The sequence below is a fragment of the Papio anubis genome, chromosome 9 (genome assembly GCF_008728515.1).
Source record: "Papio anubis isolate 15944 chromosome 9, Panubis1.0, whole genome shotgun sequence".
NCBI classification, from domain to species: Eukaryota; Metazoa; Chordata; class Mammalia; order Primates; family Cercopithecidae; genus Papio; species Papio anubis.
Genome location: NC_044984.1, coordinates 118,181,167 through 118,201,697, shown reverse-complemented (window position 1 = coordinate 118,201,697; position 20,531 = coordinate 118,181,167). Strand labels below are relative to the sequence as shown.

Genomic DNA, 20,531 nt, shown 5'->3' with positions numbered 1-20,531 from the left:
ACTAGGGATTACCAGATGGTCTTAAAAGCATGTAAAAGGGAGAGGGGAGAAAAATTAGAAGAACATTCAGTTTCTCATCACTGGATGTTGACTACTAGAAAACAATGAAGAAAAATGTGTTCAAAATCGTGTGCTAGGCCGGGCACAGTGGCTCATACCTGTAATCCCAGCACTCTGAGAGGCCGAGGCAGGTGGATCATTGGAAGTCAGGAGTTTAAGAACAGCCTGGCCAACATGGTAAAACCCCATCTCTATTAAAAATACAAAAATTAGCTGGGTGTGGTGGTGCACGCCTGTAATCCCAGCTCCTCGGGAGGCTGAGGCAGGAGAATCCCTTGAACCCGGGGGGTGGAGGTTGCAGTGAGCCGAGATCTCGCCACTGCATTCCAGCCTGGGCAACAGAGTGAGACTCCGTTTAAAAAAAAAAAAAAGACTAACAGTGACTAATATTTTACAAAGTCAGCTGGTGGCAGTGGCTCAAGCCTGTGATCCCAGCACTTTAGGAGCTAAAACGAAGTAGGATCATGAGATCAGGAGATGAGACCATCACAAGCTAACTGCAGTGAAACCCGTCCTACTAAAAAATACAAAAAAAACTAGCAGTGAGGTGGCAGAGTGCCTGTAGTCCCAGCTACTCGGGGAGAGCTGAGGCAGGAGAATGGTGTGAACCCAGGAGGCGGGGCTTGCAGTGACTGGAGCTGCGCCCACTGCACTCCAGCCTGAAGCTGACAGAGCAAGACTCCGTCTAAAAAAAGTAGCGGTGGCTCAGCCTGGCAATCCCAGCACTTTGGAGGCAGAGGCAGGCGGATCTGAGATCAGGAGATGAGACCATCCACAGCTAAAAAGGGTGAGCTTGTCCTCTACTAAAATACAAAAAAACTAGCGGGCATGGTGGTGCGGCATGTGATCCCAGCTACTCGGGAGGCTGAGGCAGGAGAAGAGTAAAGTAAGCCCGAGGAGGAGCTTGCAGTGAGCTGAGATCCGGCCCTGCCTCCAGCCTGGGCTACAGAAGCGACCTCCGTCTCAAAAAAAAAAAAAAAAAAAAAGAATATCTATTATTCTCAGGAGGCTGAGGCAGGAGAATGGCGTGAACCCGGGAGGCGGAGCTTGCAGTGAGCTGAGATCCGGCCACTGCACTCCAGCCTGGGCGACAGAGCGAGACTCCATCTCAAAAAAAAAAAAAAAAAAGTTGTAAAAATGAAACCTTACCTTCAAGTTGCTGCATGGTTCTTTGAATATTACTTGCAAATTTCTGCACATTCATTAAAAATTCATCCCGTATTAATTGAATACTGTGATATTCTACTGTCTCCCCAGGCATGGGCGGCAGGTCTGATTCGTACTCAGAGAAATCAAAGCCTTCTCCAGATGTAACTCCCACAGTTGTACTTGTCCTGTGCTGATTGAAGGACAATGCTGGCAAAAAAACCTGAAATGCCAATTTTATGAAATACATCATATGATGTCATTTTCAATAATTCATGTATTTAAATTGCCTCTGGTTTTGAATATTCTTTTTTTTTTTTTTTTTTTCTGAAACAGAGTCTCACTCTGTCACCAGGCTGGAGTGCAGTGGCGCAATCTTGGCTCACTGCAACCTCCACCTCCCCAGTGCAAGCAATTCTTCTGCCTCCATCTCCCGAGTAGCTGGGGTTACAGGCACGCGCCACCACACCCAGCTAATTTTTGTATTTTTAGTAGAGACAGGGTTTCACCATCTTGGCCAGGCTGGTCTCGATCTCCTGACCTCATGATCCACCCGCCCTGGCCTCCTAAAGTGCTGGGATTACAGGCGTGACCCCTGTGCCCGGCCTGAATATTCTTTTATATTGAGATACAAACGTGCAAAGTGAAAAGCACTCAAACCTGGAGTGCAGACCTAAAGACAGAGAGATTACATTTGACAAAGTGATCCAAGGGCACCAATTTTAACCAGGCCTGACACGACCGCCCCAAAAACAGTACTGTTATTTCTGTATACCACCAGTAACTGAGAAGTTACAAACTGTGGCACGGGGGCTGGCTGCGGTGGCTCATGCCCATAATCCCAGCACTTTGGGAGGCCGAGGCTGGTGGATCACTTGAGATCAGGAGTTCAAGGCCAGCCTGGCCAACATGGTGAAACCCCATCTCTACTAAAAATACAAAAATTAGCTGGGTGTGGTAGTGCACACCTGTGGTCCAAGCTACTCGGGAGGCTGAGGCATGAGAATTGCTTGAACCAGGAGGTGGCGATTTGCAGTGAGCCGAGATCGCACCACTGCACTCCAACCTGGGCGATAGAGCAAGACCCTGTCTCAGAAAGAAAGAGAGAGAGAAAGAGAAAGAAAGGAGGGAGGGAGGGGAAACTGGCACAGGGAGGTAAGAAAACTATGTGTTAAACCATCAGCTCAGGACCATCTTATTCTTGTAAATTAAGTTCTTGAGGACATAGTTTCTTTGAAATGTAGCTAGAGACAGAAGAACACATTTATGAAGTCACTGGAATACAATTACCAAACAACTTAGCCCCCACCACATAAAAAGTGATCTATAAATGCCTGTGGGTTGATTGAGTTGGTTGGCTGAATTTTGTTCTTGTTTTTTAGTTTTGCCTATATTTCTTAAAATTGTGATACCTCTTTTAAGACTCTTTGAATCTATACGTATTTCCTGCAACATACTGAAGAACCCAGCATGTTGGATTAGTAGAGCTGACCAATCCAAATGTTGCTGACGACACACTCACTGTGCAGCCGGACTTCCTCTGTGATGTGTATTTCCTGCACATTGGCAGCTGGGACCAGAGACTTGACCAAAATATGACTGGTGTTTCTTCCATCAGGAAACAAATTATTGGTTTGGGTTTTGTTTCTCTCTCTCTCTCTCTCCTCCCACCCCCAGGTCCATTAATCAAGTGGGGGTTCCAAAATTGAAATGTTCTAAAATGTCCGTTTATTAGCTGAGATGCTGATATAGAGACGCCTCTCACAGCTACTACTAGATGATCTCGTACATTTCATATGGGGAAGGCAACATAAATGCTTGACTCCTCTTTGTTTGCCCAATTTTCGAAATAGTACAGTGGTTCCCTATCATCCTCCAGAAGTGACCCATCAGGACTTTTAAAGATCATCATAAATTCATTGGATTTGAAAGGCTGGGCATGGTAGCTTATGCCTATAATCCCAGCACTCTGAGAGGCCAAGGCGGGAAAATCTCTTGAGCCCAGGAGTTTGAGAACAGCCGGGGCAACACAGGGAGACCCCATCTCTACAATTAAAAAAAAAAAAAAAGTTAGGCTGGGTGCAGTGGCTCATGCCTGTAATCCCAGCACTTTGGGAAGCCGAGGTGGGTGGATCATGAGGTCAGGAGATCAAGAGCATCCTGGCTAACACAGTGAAACCCCATCTCTACTAAAAATACAAAAAATTAGCCAGGTGTGGTGGCGGGTGCCTCTAGTCCCAGCTACTTGGGAGGCTGAGGCAGGAGAATGTCATGAACCCGGGAGGCAGAGGTTGCAGTGAGCTGAGATCGCACCACTGCACTCCAGCCTGAGCAACAGAGTGAGACTTCACCTCAAAAAAAAAAAAAGAAAAAATAAACAGTCTTAGTGGTGAGCACCTATGGACCCAGCTACTCCGGAGGCTGAGATGGGTGGATCCCGTGAACCTGGGAGTTTAAGGCTGCAGTGAGATGTGATTGTGCTATTGCACTATAGCCTGGGCAATGGATTAAGAACTCTGTCTCAAAAAAAATTTTTAACTCGTGCATTTGAATATCTATCTATCTATATATATAGATATATATTTATATATATATTTATATATATATATATATATATTTTTTTTTTTTTTTTTTTGAGACGGAGTCTCTTTCTGTCGCCCAGGCTGGAGTGCAGTAACACGACCTCAGCTCACTGCAACCTCCACCTCCTGGGTTCAAGCAATTCTCCTGCCTCAGCCTCCCAAGTAGCTGGGACTACAGACGCCCGCCATCACACCGGGGTAATTTTTGTAATTTTAGTAGAGACGGGGGGTTCAACATATTGATCAGGCTGGTCTCGAACTCCTAACCTCAGGTGATCCACTCACCTTGGCCTCCCAAAGTGCTAGGACTACAGGCATGAGCCACTGCGCCCGGCCGTATTTGAATATATTTTCTATGCTTCAATCCACTGCAATTTTATCCTTACTGAAGGTCAAAATGTCCCATCTGTGGCTGGCATGAGCCTCTTCAAGTTGAGCCCTGTGTCCTTTAGACATGACTCTGGTTGTCATAATGCATATAACCACGAATAATTAATTACACATCATGTTTTGATGTTATTTTATTTTTATTTTTTATTTTTTTTAAGAGATAGAGTATCTCTCTGCCACCCAGTCTATAGTGCAGTGGCATGACCACCATGCACTGCAACCTCAAACTCCTGGGTTCAAGCAATCATCCCACCTCAGCCTCCAGAGTAGCCCACAGCCGTGCCCAGCAGATTTTTCTTTTTCTTTTTGGTAGAGATGGGGTTGATGTTATTTTAGAATGGAAAGTTCCGTTTGCATAAGAAGGTAGCCAGCGTGGCCAGGTGTGGTGGCTCATGCCTGCAATCTCAACATTTTGGGGGGCTGAGGTGGGCAGATCACTTGAGCCCAGGAGTTTGAGACCAGCCTTGGCAACATACTGAGACACTGTCTCTAAAAAAAAAAACACAAAAATCATCCAGGGATTGTGGCATGGCGTGCACCTGGCTAATTTTTAGTGATCCTCCCAGCTACTCAGGAGGCTGGGGTGGGAGGATCGTTTAAGCCTGGGAGGTCAAGGCTGCAGTGAGCCATGCTTGCGCCACTGCACTCCAGCCTAGGTGGCAGAATGAGACCCTGTCTCAAAAATAAATGAATAAAAACAAAAAATATAAATAAATAAATAAGAAGGCAGCCAATGTTCTTGAGTCCTCCAAAGCCACACTAGGAAAAGAGATCATCCCGATGAAGGAGGGTATCTTCGGGTGGAACACCCCTTGTGTGCTGGCAGCTCAGTGGGGAGGCCCCACAGCCTAACTCACAGGGTGACTTGTTCTCAGTGAGACCTCGTCTGCTCCCATCCCCAGAACTGCTCACATGGAAGTCACCCAGGGCCAAGCCCTCCCGCTCTTCTTTGCCTGTGCCTTCTTGACCTCCAGCAGCAAGTGGCACAGCGGGCCCCTCCCTTCTCCCACGAAGCATCATCTTCTCTTGGCTTCTGGATCCCCCATGTGCTAACTTTCCTCTCCCCTCATCTCTTCCATCTCTATTCCCTCCCTTGGTTGTTCCACCTGGTCCCTTGGTTTCACACCATCTCTGTGCTGATGACGCCCCTATTTTAAAGCATCACTCTGGTGCATGTGGAGAATGTAGCATAGAGGGTAAGAACAGAAACTGGGGGAACTTTTTGGAGGCTACTGCACTACTCCAAGCAAAAGAGGATATTGTGTTGGTTTGGACATTTTTAGCCACATCTTCTCAGTGGAGTCTTCCTGGCCACCCTATCTAAAATTGCAAAAGCCCCACCTTTCCCTGTCAACTGTCCCTATCCCCCTCGTTTCCTTTTTCTTCCCGATCTGGTTTCATTTTTCTCCCTAACTCTTGTTGCTATCTAACACACTATATATTTTCTCATTGATCTTGCTTAATGTACATCTTCCCGTCTAGAATGAAAGCTCCATGAGGCAGAGACCTTGTCTCAGTTGTTCATTGCTATGAAATACAGTAGGTGCTCAGTGAATATTTGCTAGACGGATGCCCTGAGTTCCCTGCGGAGTTCCAGACTCATACGTCCTGCTTTACGCCTTGACTTGAATGTCTAAGAGGCCACCTGTGCTTAACATGCACAATACAACACTTAAGTTTCTCTCCATATCTGTTTCTCCCCATCCTCCATCTCAGTAATGACTTCACCATCCTCCCAGTTTCTCAGACCCAAATCCTAAGAGTCATTCTTTTTTAAATTTTCTTTTTTTTAGAGATGGGGTCTTGCTATATTGCCCAGGTTGTTCTCAAACTCCTAGCCTCAAGCAATCCTCCCACCTCACCCTCCTAAAGTGCTGGGACCAAGAGTCATTTTTTGTACTCTCTATTCTTGTGATACTTTTCAAAGCCTCCAGATCCTGGTCACCAGCAAGTCCCATGGCCTGATCCTCAAGGCATTCCTCACACTGTCTGCTTCTCCCTCCCTTCCCTGACTGAAGCCTAAATAACCATCACCCTTGACGTGGTTTGGCCGTGTCCCCACCCAAATCTCATCTTGAATTGTAGTTCCCATAATCCCCACGTGTCATGGGAGGGACCTGGTGGGAGGTAATTGAATCCTGGGGGAGGTTACCCCCATGCCACTGTTCTCATGATAGTGAGTGAGTTCTCATGAGATCTGATGGTTTTATAAGGGGCTTTTCCCTCTTTGCTCAACACTTCTCCTTCCTGTCATCATGTGAAGAAGGATGTGTTTGCTTCCCCTTCCACCATGATTTTAAGTTTCCTGAGGCCTACACAGCCATGCAGAACTGTGACTCAATTTAACCTCTTTCCTTTATAAATTATGGGTTGTTCTTTATAGCAGCATGAAAATGGACTAATACAGCCCTCCACCTGGGCTCTTCCGTGGCTTTCTATTTGGTTTTTCCTTCCCCTCCACCCCAGCAATATGTTTTCCCACAATAGCCGGAGGTAAAATGCAAACCAGATCCTGTTGTTCCCCTGCTTAAACCTGCCTTCATTTCCAGCCCTCCCTCCAGCCACACTGGCCGTCCTCCTGCTACTGAGCCAAGCAGAGGCTGCTCCTACCTCAGGGCCTTTGCACCTGCTGTTCTCTCTGCCCAGCATGCTCTTCCTCCACATCCTATCATGTCTGATGCCTTGGCCTCATTTGGGTCTCAGTTCAATATCACCTCCTCCTTCCTTCCCTAGTGCATTTCCCTAATAACTTATCATTCATGAAAAAGGCCTGCTGATGAGTTTTTCATTTTTTTGGTCTATAAAGCTCAGGCCAAGCATGGTGGCTCATGCCTATAATCACAGCACTTTGGGAGGCCATGGCGGGCAGATTGCTTGAGCCCAGGAGTTGGAGACCAGCCTGGACAACATGGTGAGACCCTGTCTCTACAAAAAGTACAAAAATGAGCCTGGCATGGTAGTGTATGCCTATAATCCCAGCCACTCAGGAGGCTGAGGCAGAAGGATCGCTTGAGAGTTTGAGGCTGCAGTGAGCTGTGATCGTGCCACTGCACTCCAGACTAGATGGCAGAGAGACCCTGTCTCAAAAAATAATAAAAATAAAAAAGAAAGCTTAGACATCACATCCTCAGCAAGACCATTCCTCACCATGCCCTCTGCACACACATGCAGTGTGCATGGCCCATTTCTGTCTCATATCAGGGTTTATTCTCCTCATGCCACTTGTCAGCGCCTGGCATTTTCTCATAGATGTGCTGGTGTGCCATGTCTTTCCCCTACATCAGCTCCTAGAGAGCAGGGCCATTGACTGTCCTGTCCACTGCTTGACCCTCAGTGTCCATAACAGCACCTGAGACAAAAGAGCTGCCCACTACTTATTTGTGGAATAAAAAAACCACATGACCTCAACTTTAGAAATACTAGAATTTCTTCCTTTCTCCATGTTTACCTGACACATAATATCCTTCAGAAAATGGAGCACATTAGCATTTATAATTCCATACTCCAGTGTTTCCGGCATAATTTCCATAGCTTCCTTCATGTCGGTAGCTTCAGAGATTGCCTCTAAATAAAAACAGGTGTAGAATGTAAGGTCAGTGGGAGAGAGAGCAGCCAACAGTTAACATTTCTAAGAGAACAGGAATCTTCTCCTTCTTCCCAAGTTGCTATAAGGAATGTTCTGGTTACAGATTCAGAATATCCCCTATTTGTGTTTAAACAAATCTGAGGGCCCATGAGAAGCTGAAATGGATACCGATGCACTGTGGTTCACGGATTAGTATGAACAGCACACAAGAGTTGCACATATTCACTGATCTGGTTGGAGTATCTAACACTGGCCAAAACCAGAAATTATTTGGGTTGTCTAGAAATGTTGGCTGGATTCCTTGCTGCTATGGACTGAATGACCCCAAAATCCACATGATGAAGCTTAAATCCCCAAGGTGAAGGTATTAGAAGGTGGGGCCTTTGGTAAGTGACTAGGTCATGAGGGTGGAGTCTCACGATGGGATTGGTGTCCCTATGGGAAGAGACAGGAGAGCTTGCTTTCTCTGTCTCTCGACTCTCCACCATAGGAGGATAGGAGAAGGCGCCGTCTGTGAACCAGGAAGCGGCGCTCGCCAGACGCCAGATCCGCCAGCACCTTGATTTGGACTTCCCAGCCTCCAGAGCTGTGAGAAATAGATGTTTGTTGGCGAAGCCCCCCAGCCTATGGAAATTTGTTACAATCATCCAAACTGGCTTGGGCACTAGCTTCGCCTGTCTTCACTCCCCAGCAAGTCTTTCTCAATTCATTGCCAAAGCATCTTTTGAGTCATGGGTTGTTTGAAAAGACCTACTTGGTAACATCTACCATTCCAACAAACAAGGTTTTATTTGATATGTATTTACTCTACCTGACCAAAAATCAATCACCATGGTAAACATTTTAAAGGTTACTTTAAAAGGTAAACATTTTAAAGACTGTTCCCTTGATCTAACTGGGAAACAAAACACACACAACAAATATACCCATTGAAGTCGTTATTTCACAAGTTTCAGTCTTCACACCTTCTCCAAATATGTGCAGACATGCACTATCATTGGTTGAATACATTTCTTTATATCTAACACTTCTTTACTGGAAATTAGCTTTGAGAAGACTACATAAGAACCCAGTATGGAAAAGAAAGAGAGCTTGGCATAAGTGAAAGATAACCACAAAAAGACAAACAGAAAGAGTGAACAAGTGCATGCACAACCACACCCCCTCAACACACATACGCACACACGTGCCAGAAATGTACCTTTGGTATTTCTGAGAAAAAACACCACGTTTTGGTCCAGGAACTCCGTGGGAAGAGGGGCACAGAGCATGTGGAGATGCATTTTTTCCACAATGTGCTTCACAATTCTCTGAAACGTGGGGAACAAAAAACATTCATTCTTGTGATACATCCATGCACCTAAAGAACCTAATATCAAGTACACCTAAGCTCTCCTCTCAACACAATGGCTGGTCTCATGTTCTGACAATGCAGCCACAGCCACACAGTGGGTACCAGCTAAGCACAGGAGCTAAACTCACCTAGACTCTGAGCTCTCAGCCTGACTCCTCTATTGACCAACCCGCGCAGCAACACCTAAACAAACCGACCTGGCAAAGGTCCAGATGGAGCTAGAATTTTGTTTTGCAGATGGGACATATTTATGAAGCAATGAAGCATGATTTTGGTAAGCACAGACCAGGTTGAATGCTTACGTCCTAGCCTTAAACTCCAACCTTGGAGTTTTTACAGAACAGGGTTCGTTTAGCAGGCCTGTGTTATCCAAACCCCACAGATGCCAAATGTCTTCAGAACTGGCCTTTGGCTCTTGGGGTGACAACTTCCAAGCTTTTGGAATATCCTGCCTAATATGGGAGTCTTTGTGTACCTACAGCCTTGGGCCATGCCTGAAGGTGTATGCGAACAATATGATTTTGGTGAATGCCTGTTTTTGTTTGCTGGGGCCCCAGTCATACAGCATCAGTTCAACCTCTAGGGTGGTGGTGAGGGCTGGAGATGAAGGGGAGCTGAGTAACCAAGGTCAGCCACGTGGATGCTCCATGACTGTGTGACTGATCCCCAGTAAAAACTCCAGACACCAAGGCTCAGGTGAGCCTCTCTAGTTGGCAATGCTTCATGCATGTTGTCACTCACAGCTACCAGGAGAATTAAGTGCAGTCCATGAAACTCTACTGGGAGGGAACATATGGAAGCTTGTTCCTGTTTTCCTCTGGTCTCTGTCCTGTGTACCTTTTTCTCTCTTTTTTTTTTTTTTTTTTTTTACTGATTCTAATTTGCATCCTTTCCCTGTAATAAACTATAACTATGAATATAACAGATTTTCTGAGTCCTGTGAGTCCTTCTAGCCAATCACTGAATCTGAGGGTGGCCTTGGGATCCTATAATCTCCATTCCAACATGATAAATCCCTTGGATGGGGCTGTGTCAGTTACCCTGAATTTTAGAGGGCGTTAGGGGTACTCATTACCCCTCCAACAAGGACAAAGAGCCATGCTTACTTTGGAAGGGAGATTTTCTGAAATCTCTTTGTGCATTTCTTCATCCTCTACGTCGATTAGAGGTTGACCTAGAGATTCGGTTCTCAGTGACACATGCTTAGCTGCAAAAACATCAATCAAAGTGTAAGAGAAAATCATCCAAAAATTAGGTTTCCTACCATCAAGGGCAGCCCTGCATTTCGTGTACCAGTGCATTTCATTCAAAAGGCAAGTTATCAAACAGCTGTGCATACCTTCTGCTCCAATCAATCCGATTGTGGCCTTGACTCGCATTGTAATTGACAAGAATTGTGTTTCGTTTTTGACAGGGTGTCCATCAGAAATTTAACATGTTTGTGTCTGCGTTTGCTCAGGTACAGTGTCCACCCTGTGACCCTGTGACTTCTCTGAGGTTTTTTACTTAAAAGGGAATTTATCATAAAGATAAGAATTACAGGCCAGGCTAAGTGGCTCACACCTATAATCCCAGCGCTTTGGGAAGCTGCAGTGGGTGGATCACTTGATGTCAGGAGTTCGAGACCAGCCTGGCCAACATGGCAACACCCTGTCTCTACTAAAAATACAAAATTTAGCTGGGCATGGTGGTGCGTGCCTGTAATCCCAGCTACTCGGGAGGCTGAGGTGAGAGAATCACTTCAGGCCAGGAGGTAGAGGTTGCAGTGAGCCAAGATTGTGCCACTGCAGCTTGGGTGGCCGAGCAAGACTCCATCTCAAAACAAAAAAAAGAAGAATTACTGCTAGCACGTTAGCATTTACTCCTTTCTCACTATGAGATGCAAAACTTGTGAGGGACGAGAAGAAAAACAGTCTAAATGAAATGACGCATCTGTCTCAAGTCCACTCTGATTGATGCAGATTCAGAAACCTCAGCAGACACCAAGTCTCAGCCCTCAGAACATGCAACAGGCCCGATGATTAGAGAAAGGAGCTTTCCCTGGGAGCTTTCCCTCACTCTCACTTTGAAAGGCACTGTGCTGGCCGGGCACAGTGGCTCAAGCCTGTAATCCCAGCACTTTGGGAGGCCGAGACGGGAGAATCACGAGGTCAGGAGTTCAAGACCATCCTGGCTAAACCGGTGAAACCCCTTCTCTACTAAAAAATACAAAAAACTAGCCGGGCGAGGTGGCAGGCGCCTGTAGTCCCAGCTACTCGGGAGGCTGAGGCAGGAGAATAGCGTAAACCCGGGGGGCGGAGCTTGCAGTGAGCTGATATCTGGCCACTGCACTCCAGCCTGGGTGACAGAGCGAGACTCTGTCTCCAAAAAAAAAAAAAAAAAGAAAGGCACTGTGCAAAGTCACTGCGGCTTTGGCATCAACTCAGTGTCAGGGGGCTGAATCCTCTCTGCCGTTAGTTTTCTCATCCATAAAATGGGACAGTAACATCTACCAACCAGATTCTGGAGGACTGAATGACAGCACGCATAAAGGCATCGGCCCCGTGGTTGGTAGGGGAACAGTCTATAGTCAGCAGTAGCAACATTATTAGAGAAATAGCAATAGACTACAGTAAAAAAAAAATCACACTTAGGAGCAGGTGCCATGCCATAAACAGCCTGTAGTTCATTGCTAATTCTCTAACAGCATTAGAGTGGTCGCTAATCTCTACAAAAAATCAAAATGTCATCCAGGCATGGTGGTGCACGCCTGTAGTCCCAGCTACAGGCGGGAAGATCATTTGAGGCCGGGAGTTTGAAACCAGCCTGGGCGATGTAGTGAAACCTCGTCTCTACAAAAAAAAAATTTTTGAGACGGATCTCACTATGTCACCCAGGCTGGAGTGCAGTGGTGTGATCTTGGCTCACTGCAACCTCCGTCTCCCAAGTTCAAGTGATTCTCCTGCCTCAGCCTCCCAAGTAGCTGAGATTATAGGTATGTGCCACCATGCCTGGCTAATTTTTGTGTTTTTAGTAGAGACGGGTTTCATCATGTTGACCGGGCTACACTCGAATTCCTGACCTCAAGTGATCCTTTGCCTTGGCCTCCCTAAGTCCTGGGATTATAGGCGTGAGCCACCATAACAGGCCAAAAAATTAAAGTTAAAAAAAACACTTAGCCAGGCGTGGTGGCACACATCTGTAGTCCCATCTACTTGGAAGGCTGAGGCAGGAGGATCGCTTGAGCCCAAGAGTTCAAGGCTACAGGGTGCTATGATCACACCACAGCACTCCAGCCTGGGCAACAGAGCAAGGCCCCATCTTTAAAAAGGAAAATACACTTATGAATGTACTTAATGCCACCTAGAAATGGTAAAAAAAAAAAAAAAAAGGTAAGTTTTATGTTACATCCATTTTACCACCATAAAAAGAAAAGAAGAAAACATATAATAATGTTAATTTACTTTGTGGGAAAGGGCTTCCCCGACCTTCCCACCTAAACAGCCTCTTCCCACCCAAGCCTGTCCTCTTCCTGGATGTACTGGGCTCAGAAGCCGAGAGTGCGTTCCTAGGAGGCCTCAGCAGACACCGCTGTGGAATCCAGAACTGCCATCTGCCTTATCAAAACCCACTTTAAGCCGGGCACGGTGGCTCACGCCTGTAATCCCAGCACTTTGGGAGGCCAAGGCGGGTAGATCACCTGAGGTCAGGAGTTTGAGACCAGCCTGGCCAACATGATGAAACCCCATCTCTACTAAAAATACAAAAATTAGCCGGGCGTGGTGGCGGGCGCCTGTAGTCCCAGCTACTCGGGAGGCTGAGGCAGGAGAATTGCTCGAATCCAGCAGGCAGAGGTTGCAGTGAGCGGAGATCGCACCACTGCACTCCAGCCTAGGTGACAGAGCAAGACTTCGTCTACAAAAAAAAACAAAAACCCACTTTAAACAAGCCTTATTCAGACTATCTTTTATTTCTAACTTGTAGTTCCCTCTCCACAATCTTTGCTACTTGAGGGGATTACAATTTGGTTAAAAATAAATTCTTGGCCGAGAGCAGGCGCTTATGCCTGTAATCCCAACACTTTGGAAGGTTGAGGTGGGAGGATTGCTTGAGCCCAGGAGTTCGAGACCAGCCTGGCAACATAGCAAGACCCCATCTCTACAAAAAATCAAAATGTCATCAGGCTTGTTGGTGTACCTCTATAGTCCCAGCTCCTCAGGAGCCTGAGTCAGGATTGCTTGAGCCTAGAAGTTAGAGGCTGAAGTGAGCTATGACTGTTATCACTCCAGCCTGGGCAACAGAGTGAGGTCCTGTCTCAAAAATAAATAAATAAATGAAAAGTACCGTGCCTTGAAGAGTCTCCTAAGAAAATGGCATCTGCAGTTTGCTTAGCGGGAAGCCTACTCTACAAAAGAAAGTACAAAGCATGTGTTTGCCGAGCTGGCTGAGATGCTGCCGGTACGAGTGTTTGTATGTTACATACTACACTCGGTTGAAAAGCGTCCCCCACAATGCATGTCCTCAAGATGTGACCTCATTTGGAAACAGGGTCTTTGCAGATGTAATTAGTAAAGACGAGGTGATATGGATTAGAGTGGGCCCAAAATCCAAGGTGACTGGTGCCTGTATAAGGAGAGAGGACAGCTGGGCACAGTGGCTCATGCCTGTAATCCCAGCACTTTGGGAGGCTGAGGAGGGCGGATCACCTGAGGTCCAGAGTTCAAGGCCAGCCTGGCCAAGATGGTGAAACCCTATCTTTACTAAAAATACAAAAATTAGCTGGGTGTGGTGGTGGGCACCTGTAGTCCCAGCTACTTGGGAGGCTGAGGCAGGAGAATCACTTGAACCCCGGAGGCGGAGGTTGCAATGAGCTGAGATTGCGCCATCGCACTCCAGCTTGGGTGACAAGAGCGAGACTCTGTCTCAAAAAAAAAAAAAAAAGAAGAAGAAGAAGAAGAAGGAGAGAGGACACATGGAGAAGAAAGACACAGAGGGGACAAGGCCATGTGATGATGGATGCAGAGACTGGAGTGATGATGCTGCAGGCCGAGGACACCCTGACCTCCAGACTGCTGTGAGGAGGCCAGGAAGGATCCTCCCCTTGGTCCCGCAGAGGGAGCGCAGCCCTGCCAGCACCTTGATTTTGGAGTTCCAGCCTCCAGAGCTGTGAGAATACATCTGTGTTTTTTTCAGCCACCCAGTCTGTGGTCACTTGTGACAGCAGCCATGGGAAACTACTACATGTGTTTATTCATGACCCAGCACTTCCTCTTTGTGCTTCATACCCAGCGAAAGTAAAAGCTGATTCTGGCGTGGCAGGCAGCACCCTACTGCCGCTGCCGAGAGGGGAGCGGCTTTTTCAGTTCCACCCTCCCATGACCCCTCCCAACTGCACACCTCGTCCTTTATCCACGGACTCCACTTTTTGAGAATAAATCTCTTCTTCCTCTTCTTCCTCTGCAGACAGGACAGGTATCTCATCTTTATGGCCACATAAATGGGAAGAAAATATAAACCGTAATTGTTCTCTGCACGAAACACCTGATATATTTGCTTTCTGTGGAGCCAAGGGGTTGGGATGTGGCCCACAGGAGACTCGTTAGGTTACAGAGTATTCCTTACTGGAGCCAGCTTTCAGTGACAGCCAAGCAGGTTTGTGCAAATTCTGCCAAGAGACAAAGGATACAGAAATGATCAGAGTTACCACCAGCCCAGAAGAAATATAAACAACCAAGAAGCATAAGAGGCTCCTGGGTTCACCACACTATGAATGCATTTAACACCCTAAACTGTACATTTCAAAATTGTTAAGATGTAAATTGCAGGTCATGTGTATGTTGCCACAATTTAAAAACTGAAGGAGGCCAGGCGCAGTGGCTCATGCCTGTAACCCCAGCACTTTGGGAGGCTGAGATAGGTGGATCACTTGAGATCGGGAGCTCGAGACCAGCCTGGTCAACATGGTGAAACCCTGTCTCTATTAAAAATACAAAAAAATTAGCTGGGTGTGGTGGCGCATGCCTGTAATCCCAGCTACCCAGGAGGCTGAGGCAGGAGAATCACTTGAGCCCAAGAGGTGGAGGCTGCAGTGAGCCGAGATCGTGCCACTGCACTCCAGCCTGGGAGATAGAGTGAGGCTCTGTCTCAAAAAAAAAAAAAAAAAAAGGAAAGAAAAGAAAAGAAAAAACTGAAGGGAAAAAAAGAGGTTCAACTACACTAACATTTACATAAATTAGAGTAAGGAAGTGCATCTACTTTTCTTCTATGGAATCGGCAAAAATCTAAAAAATGGCCAATATTGAATGTCGGGGAGGCTGTTGGCAAACAGGCGTCTCATCCACCACCACTGGCTGTGGACCAACAGGACCTACTCAAATTGTAAAAGACCATACTTGTTACAGATGCATTTCATTTTTATAAATCTATCCTCCAGAAATACACAAAGTATGTAAGGCTAGACGGACATTGTTCCATTGTTTGTAGAATGAATACTCTGAAAAGCTAAGTGTCTATTAATTATATAATGGATGAGTAGAATATGGTACATCTATGTATTTAAAATCTATCAAGTCAGGTAGAACTGTAGGTATTGACACGGAAAAATAACCAAGACATGTGGTGGAGGGAGAGGTCACAAAATAATATGTATATATAGTATGATATTTACAGTTTTCGGAACTCTCTATATCCATATATTATCATTATAGAGAGAAATATAGATTGTAGATAGAACAAGGATAGACAGACATAGATGACAAGTAGGTAGGAAGGTAGGTAGGCTGATTAATTGATTTCAACAGCCCTGACCTTATGCCTAGACAGACAGAGATAGACAGATAGATGGCTAGACAGATAAATAGGTAGATAGACAGATGTATAGAGAGAGATAGACATATAGGTAGGTAGGTAGGTAGATAAATTGGTAGATAATTGATAGATGGATAGATAGATGATAGGTAAATGATAGGTAGACAGACACACAGATAGATTGGTCAGTTGGTAGATGAGAGAGAGAGATGTATAGTAATTAGGTAGGTAGACAGGAGACAGAGAGAGGGTGTATGGGTAGAGTAGGTGAACGGGATATAGATGGGGTATGAATGAATAAGCTATAGCGGTGGTATAATAGGTAGGTGAATGTAGATAGATAGATATATAGATAGAGACAGATGTATAGGTAGGTAGGTAGGTAGGTAGGTAGAGAGATAGATGTATATAGAGAGAGATAGATAGATGTATAGGTAGGTAGGTAGATAAATTCATAGATAATTGATAGATGGATAGACAGATGATAGGTGAATGATAGGTAGATAGACACACAGATAAGGTTCGGGTCAGTTGGTGAACCTGAATAACAGAGAAATAGATGTACCGTGGTCGTGGGTAGACAGGAGAAATGCGATGGGTCGTGCGTTAGATAGGAGATAGACAGATGTATAGATACATGCTGAATGAGTAGGTAGGTAGGCGAGAGAAATAGATGTATAGGTAGGTAGGTAGACAGGAGATAGATAGATAGATAGATAGATGTATAGATACATGTACAGATAATTAGGTAGGTAGGCAGGAGAGAAATAGATGAATAGGTAGGTAGGTAGACGATAGATAGATAGATAGATAGATAGATAGATAGATAGATAGATAGATAGATAGATAGATAGATGTATAGGAAGGTAGGAAGACAGATCAGTCAGTTGGTAGATGATTGATTGATTGATTGACTGATAATCTGAAAAAAGAGTCAACCAGAAACACACCAGACTAATGATAGTGGTTACCCGGTAGGAATAGGAGCAGGACTGGGGCCTAAGGGATGGAGAAGGGTTGCTTTTTCTTTTTAGAGGTAATTCTATGTTCTGTGAATTTTTAAGAGAACATGTGTCTGGCAATATTTGTGAAATTCCTTTAAATGTAAGGAAGTTACTAAATGATATGTACAGTATGATGCCATTTTGTTTTTTCCAGAAGGAACACAAGTACCTACTGGATCAGTATCTTGGGTATCCGCTGCCCGGAAGGACACCTCACCTTTCTTACCACCACCTGCCCCAGTATCTGTTTGTCTCCATTCCTATCATTTTTAACCAAGAGCAGAGAGAAATCTTGACCAAGGGAGGGGCAGAAAGAGGAGGAAAAAAAAAAGGAAAGAAGGGACACACTGGGCTCTCTGCAGGTCCTCTGAACGGACTAGAACCACCTGTCCCCCAAAAATAATCTAGGGAAACCGTTCAAGGGTTTCATATGAGCCTGTAGGTTTAACAAGCAGAGAGTGCGTGACAGTGTGTGGAGCTGGGGATGAGGTCTCTTCTCCCCACCTGGCCAGAACCCCCAACACCTGACGCCATCTGGCACCTCCAGAATCCGCAGCTTTGAGAGTTTCCAGAGACAGCATCTTCTGCAAGGAATCCATCAGCTTTTCACCATGAGGTGACAGTGGAGAAGAGATGGGAATGGAAGGGAAGACCAGGGACAGAGCCCAGAAACGGGTCAGGGAGCAGGGGTAGGAGAGTTCTGAGCTCCCTTTGGAGGGTCCAGGAATTAACCAGGGGGATCCTCTGAGGTGAGACTGAACTCTGCTTCCACACAGGATGACATTTGAGCTAAACACGTGCTAGTGAACACAGCAGACAACAGCCACCCCACCGTTAACAGAGGCCCTTGGAGAGCTTCTGCAAGAAATCCAAGTCACATCCATTGTTTTAGGGTCTTGTTGTAAATTTTTTTTTTTTTTTGAGACGGAGTCTGGCTCTGTGGCCCAGGCTGGAGTGCAGTGGCACAATCTCGGCTCACTGCAAGCTCTGCCTCCTGGGTTCAGGCGTTCTCCTGCCTCCAGCCCTCAGCAACTGGGACCACCGGGCACCCACCCGCAGCCCAGCTAATTTTGTGACCCTGTAGAAACGAGGGTTTTGATGCTCAGGACGATCTCGATCTCCTGACTTCTCGTGATCCGCCCACCTCGACCCTCCCAAAGTCACTGGGAGAGTGTGAGAACCCTGCGTGACAACCACTAAATGTATATGAAACCCAAGTTCCTGCAATGGTGGTACATGTTAAATGATCAATCCTGCGAGTGTGTTTTTGGCTTCCGTAATTTCACTTGGTGCCAATGGAAGTGCCTACATCCGAGGTCCAGTTATAATCTAATGTCCAGGTCCAAAGGTCTGCCAGGGAGAAAAAAATAATAGGCTGGAAGGTGAAGTTCCAAAAGGTGATCACATGGTCCTCTCTCCAGATGGCACTAGGGATTTGTTATTGTTGTTTATTTATGGTTTTGGATTTATGATGAAGACGTTTTATTTTGTGCAAGCAAATAATGAATATTTAAAATAAATGAAGATGGCCAAGCGTGATGGTTCACACCTGTAATCCCAGCACTTTGGGAGGCCGAAGTGGGCAGATCACCTTAGGTCAGGAGTTCGAGACCAGCCCGGCCAACATGGTGAAACCCTGTCTCTATTAAAAAGACAAAAATTAGCCGGGTTATGGTGGTAGGTACCTGTAGTCCTAGCTACTTGGGAGGCTGAGGCAGGAGAACTGCTTGAACCAGGGAGGTGGAGGTTGCAGTGAGCCAATATTGTACCACTGCACTCCAGCCTTGGCCACAGAGCTAGACTCTGTCTCAAAAAAAAGGGGGCGAGTGCAGGTGGCTCACACACCTGGAATCTCGCCAGGAGGGCAATGGGGAGGATCCGCGGTATAGTGGTTCAGACCACCGGGCAACATGGTGAAGTGTGGGCATGGTGAAGGCAGGGGAGGGTGGGCGGGCAGGAGGTTGCGGTGGTGGGTGGTCGTCGTTGGTTGATTCGTCGTTCGTTGGTGCGGTTCGTCGACTCTCGACGCTCCGACTCGCGTTGTCCGGCTCGGCAGGTGGTGGTGGTTAATCCGTGCGTCTCGATCAATCCGGGCTCGGCATCGGCTCGGTTTGGTAGGTTGTCAGGAAGGGAGGGAGGAGGGAGGGAGGGAGGAAGGAAGGAAGGAAGGGAGGGAGGAAGGAAGGAAAGAAAGAAAATTTAAAAATAAAATAAAACAAATGGGTATGCCTGGTACCTTTAAAAAAAAATCCAAGGTCTGCCGGCCCTGCCGCCCAAATCCAGTGAGAGGCCCTGCAACGGATCCCCAAGTCCGTAAGGGGCTGGAAAAGTAGCCCAGGAGACTAGATAGCCAGGCAGGAGGTCCCGGCGGCTGTGCTCCGGCTGGTGCTCCAGTGAGGAGGCAGCTTTCCAGGTCCCTGTCTCCTGGCTGTTTCTGAAGAGAGTTGTCCTGCCTCCTCCGCTCACCGGTGCTGGCCCCTCCCTGCCCTCTCAGTGTCCCTGGGCCTATCAGAGAGTAGGTGGGGCTGGGAATCCGCCTCCACAGAGGGTCTTTTTGTATTTGCTATGCTAATTTGTTCAACACAAACATTTAAAGTCTACTGTAGTTTTTAAAAACTTTGTCTTAGCATTACTTTACTTTTCAGGATATGAGCAGCCTTCAGAAGTAGAAAGGGGTGCTCTTCGGACCCTCCATGAGACCCTGCGACCGTCAAGGAGAGTGACAGTGAGCTGGGCCCCTGCCACACCTGGGCATGGCTCTACCCAGCCGTTTGGATTATTGCACAGTGGATCTTCACTGCCTGTGGGCCTTGGGCAGGTTACTTAACCCCCTCCGCGCCAGTTTGCTCATCTGTAAAATGGGGATGAGGCCACACCCGCCTCGTAGGGTTAAGGAGTTGATACAAGCGTTGGAATCGCACCTGGCACGGGGTGAGGGCTAAGTCAGTGTTTGCTGTGATTTTTCAATCAAGGTCTGACTTTCAAGTGGGCTGCGGGCCCAGGAGGGCAGGGACGCCTGTGATTGCTGGGTTCGCCCGGGGCCTGCACGTGGCGGGCGGCAGGGTTTGTGGACAGCACCTGAGGCCCGGGCCGGGCGATGGGCAGGCTCTAGCAGCCCCCACACCCGTCGGAGGCCGGGGAGGGCAGGAGGGAAGCCCGGGGAAGGGAGCGGCGCGTCGAGGCTCACCAATCTCCACCTCCACCTCCTCCGGCACCATCGTGCGGTAGATGAAAAGCGCCGAGGAGCCCTCCTCCTCGCTCGCCTGGTTGAGGAAGTGCAGGATGAGGTCCTCGCCCTGGCCGTCGTCGCGGTTGAGCAGGTCCTCGAAAAGCTGGGGATCGGTGATGCCGAAAGCCGCATACACGCGGTCGCGCATCCACAGCACCCGCAGGTCGTCCATGGCGCTGCGCAGGGCAGAGGGAGCCGGGCGCAGGGCGGGCGTCCGTGGCAACGGCGGCCCTAGCAATGGGCGCCCCGGCAACTGCCACCGCCCGCCCAGCCGACGGCGCCGGCGCTGGGGGCTGCAAGCCCTGCAGCGCCCCGCGCCGGGCCCTGGATTCCTGAACCCGCGCGCCGCAGCCCGCGCCCCGGCCCCGAGCTCTCAGAGGCGCGCACCAGGCCC

General features: G+C 47.3%; 1 protein-coding gene across 4 annotated transcripts in view; it reads right to left on the bottom strand.

The window, feature by feature from the left end:
• Positions 1 to 20,408, bottom strand: part of DNAH10 (dynein axonemal heavy chain 10) — a 175,747-nt gene extending 155,339 nt beyond the window's left edge. For 2 of the 4 annotated variants that reach the window (XM_031650880.1, XM_031650881.1), the window contains exons 1-6: positions 20,096 to 20,408; positions 14,495 to 14,578; positions 10,225 to 10,325; positions 8,966 to 9,074; positions 7,627 to 7,742; positions 1,210 to 1,429 (exon numbers count right to left, since the gene is read on the bottom strand). In XM_031650880.1, the coding sequence (XP_031506740.1) occupies positions 1,210 to 1,429; positions 7,627 to 7,742; positions 8,966 to 9,074; positions 10,225 to 10,325; positions 14,495 to 14,578; positions 20,096 to 20,309 (844 nt within the window). In that variant the 5' untranslated portion in view covers positions 20,310 to 20,408. Of the gene's footprint in view, positions 1 to 1,209; positions 1,430 to 7,626; positions 7,743 to 8,965; positions 9,075 to 10,224; positions 10,326 to 14,494; positions 14,763 to 19,144; positions 19,510 to 20,095 lie in introns of those variants that run through there. The other 2 variants (XM_031650879.1, XM_031650882.1) reach the window with 2 other exon arrangements.
• Between the last annotated feature and the right edge of the window lie 123 nt (positions 20,409 to 20,531).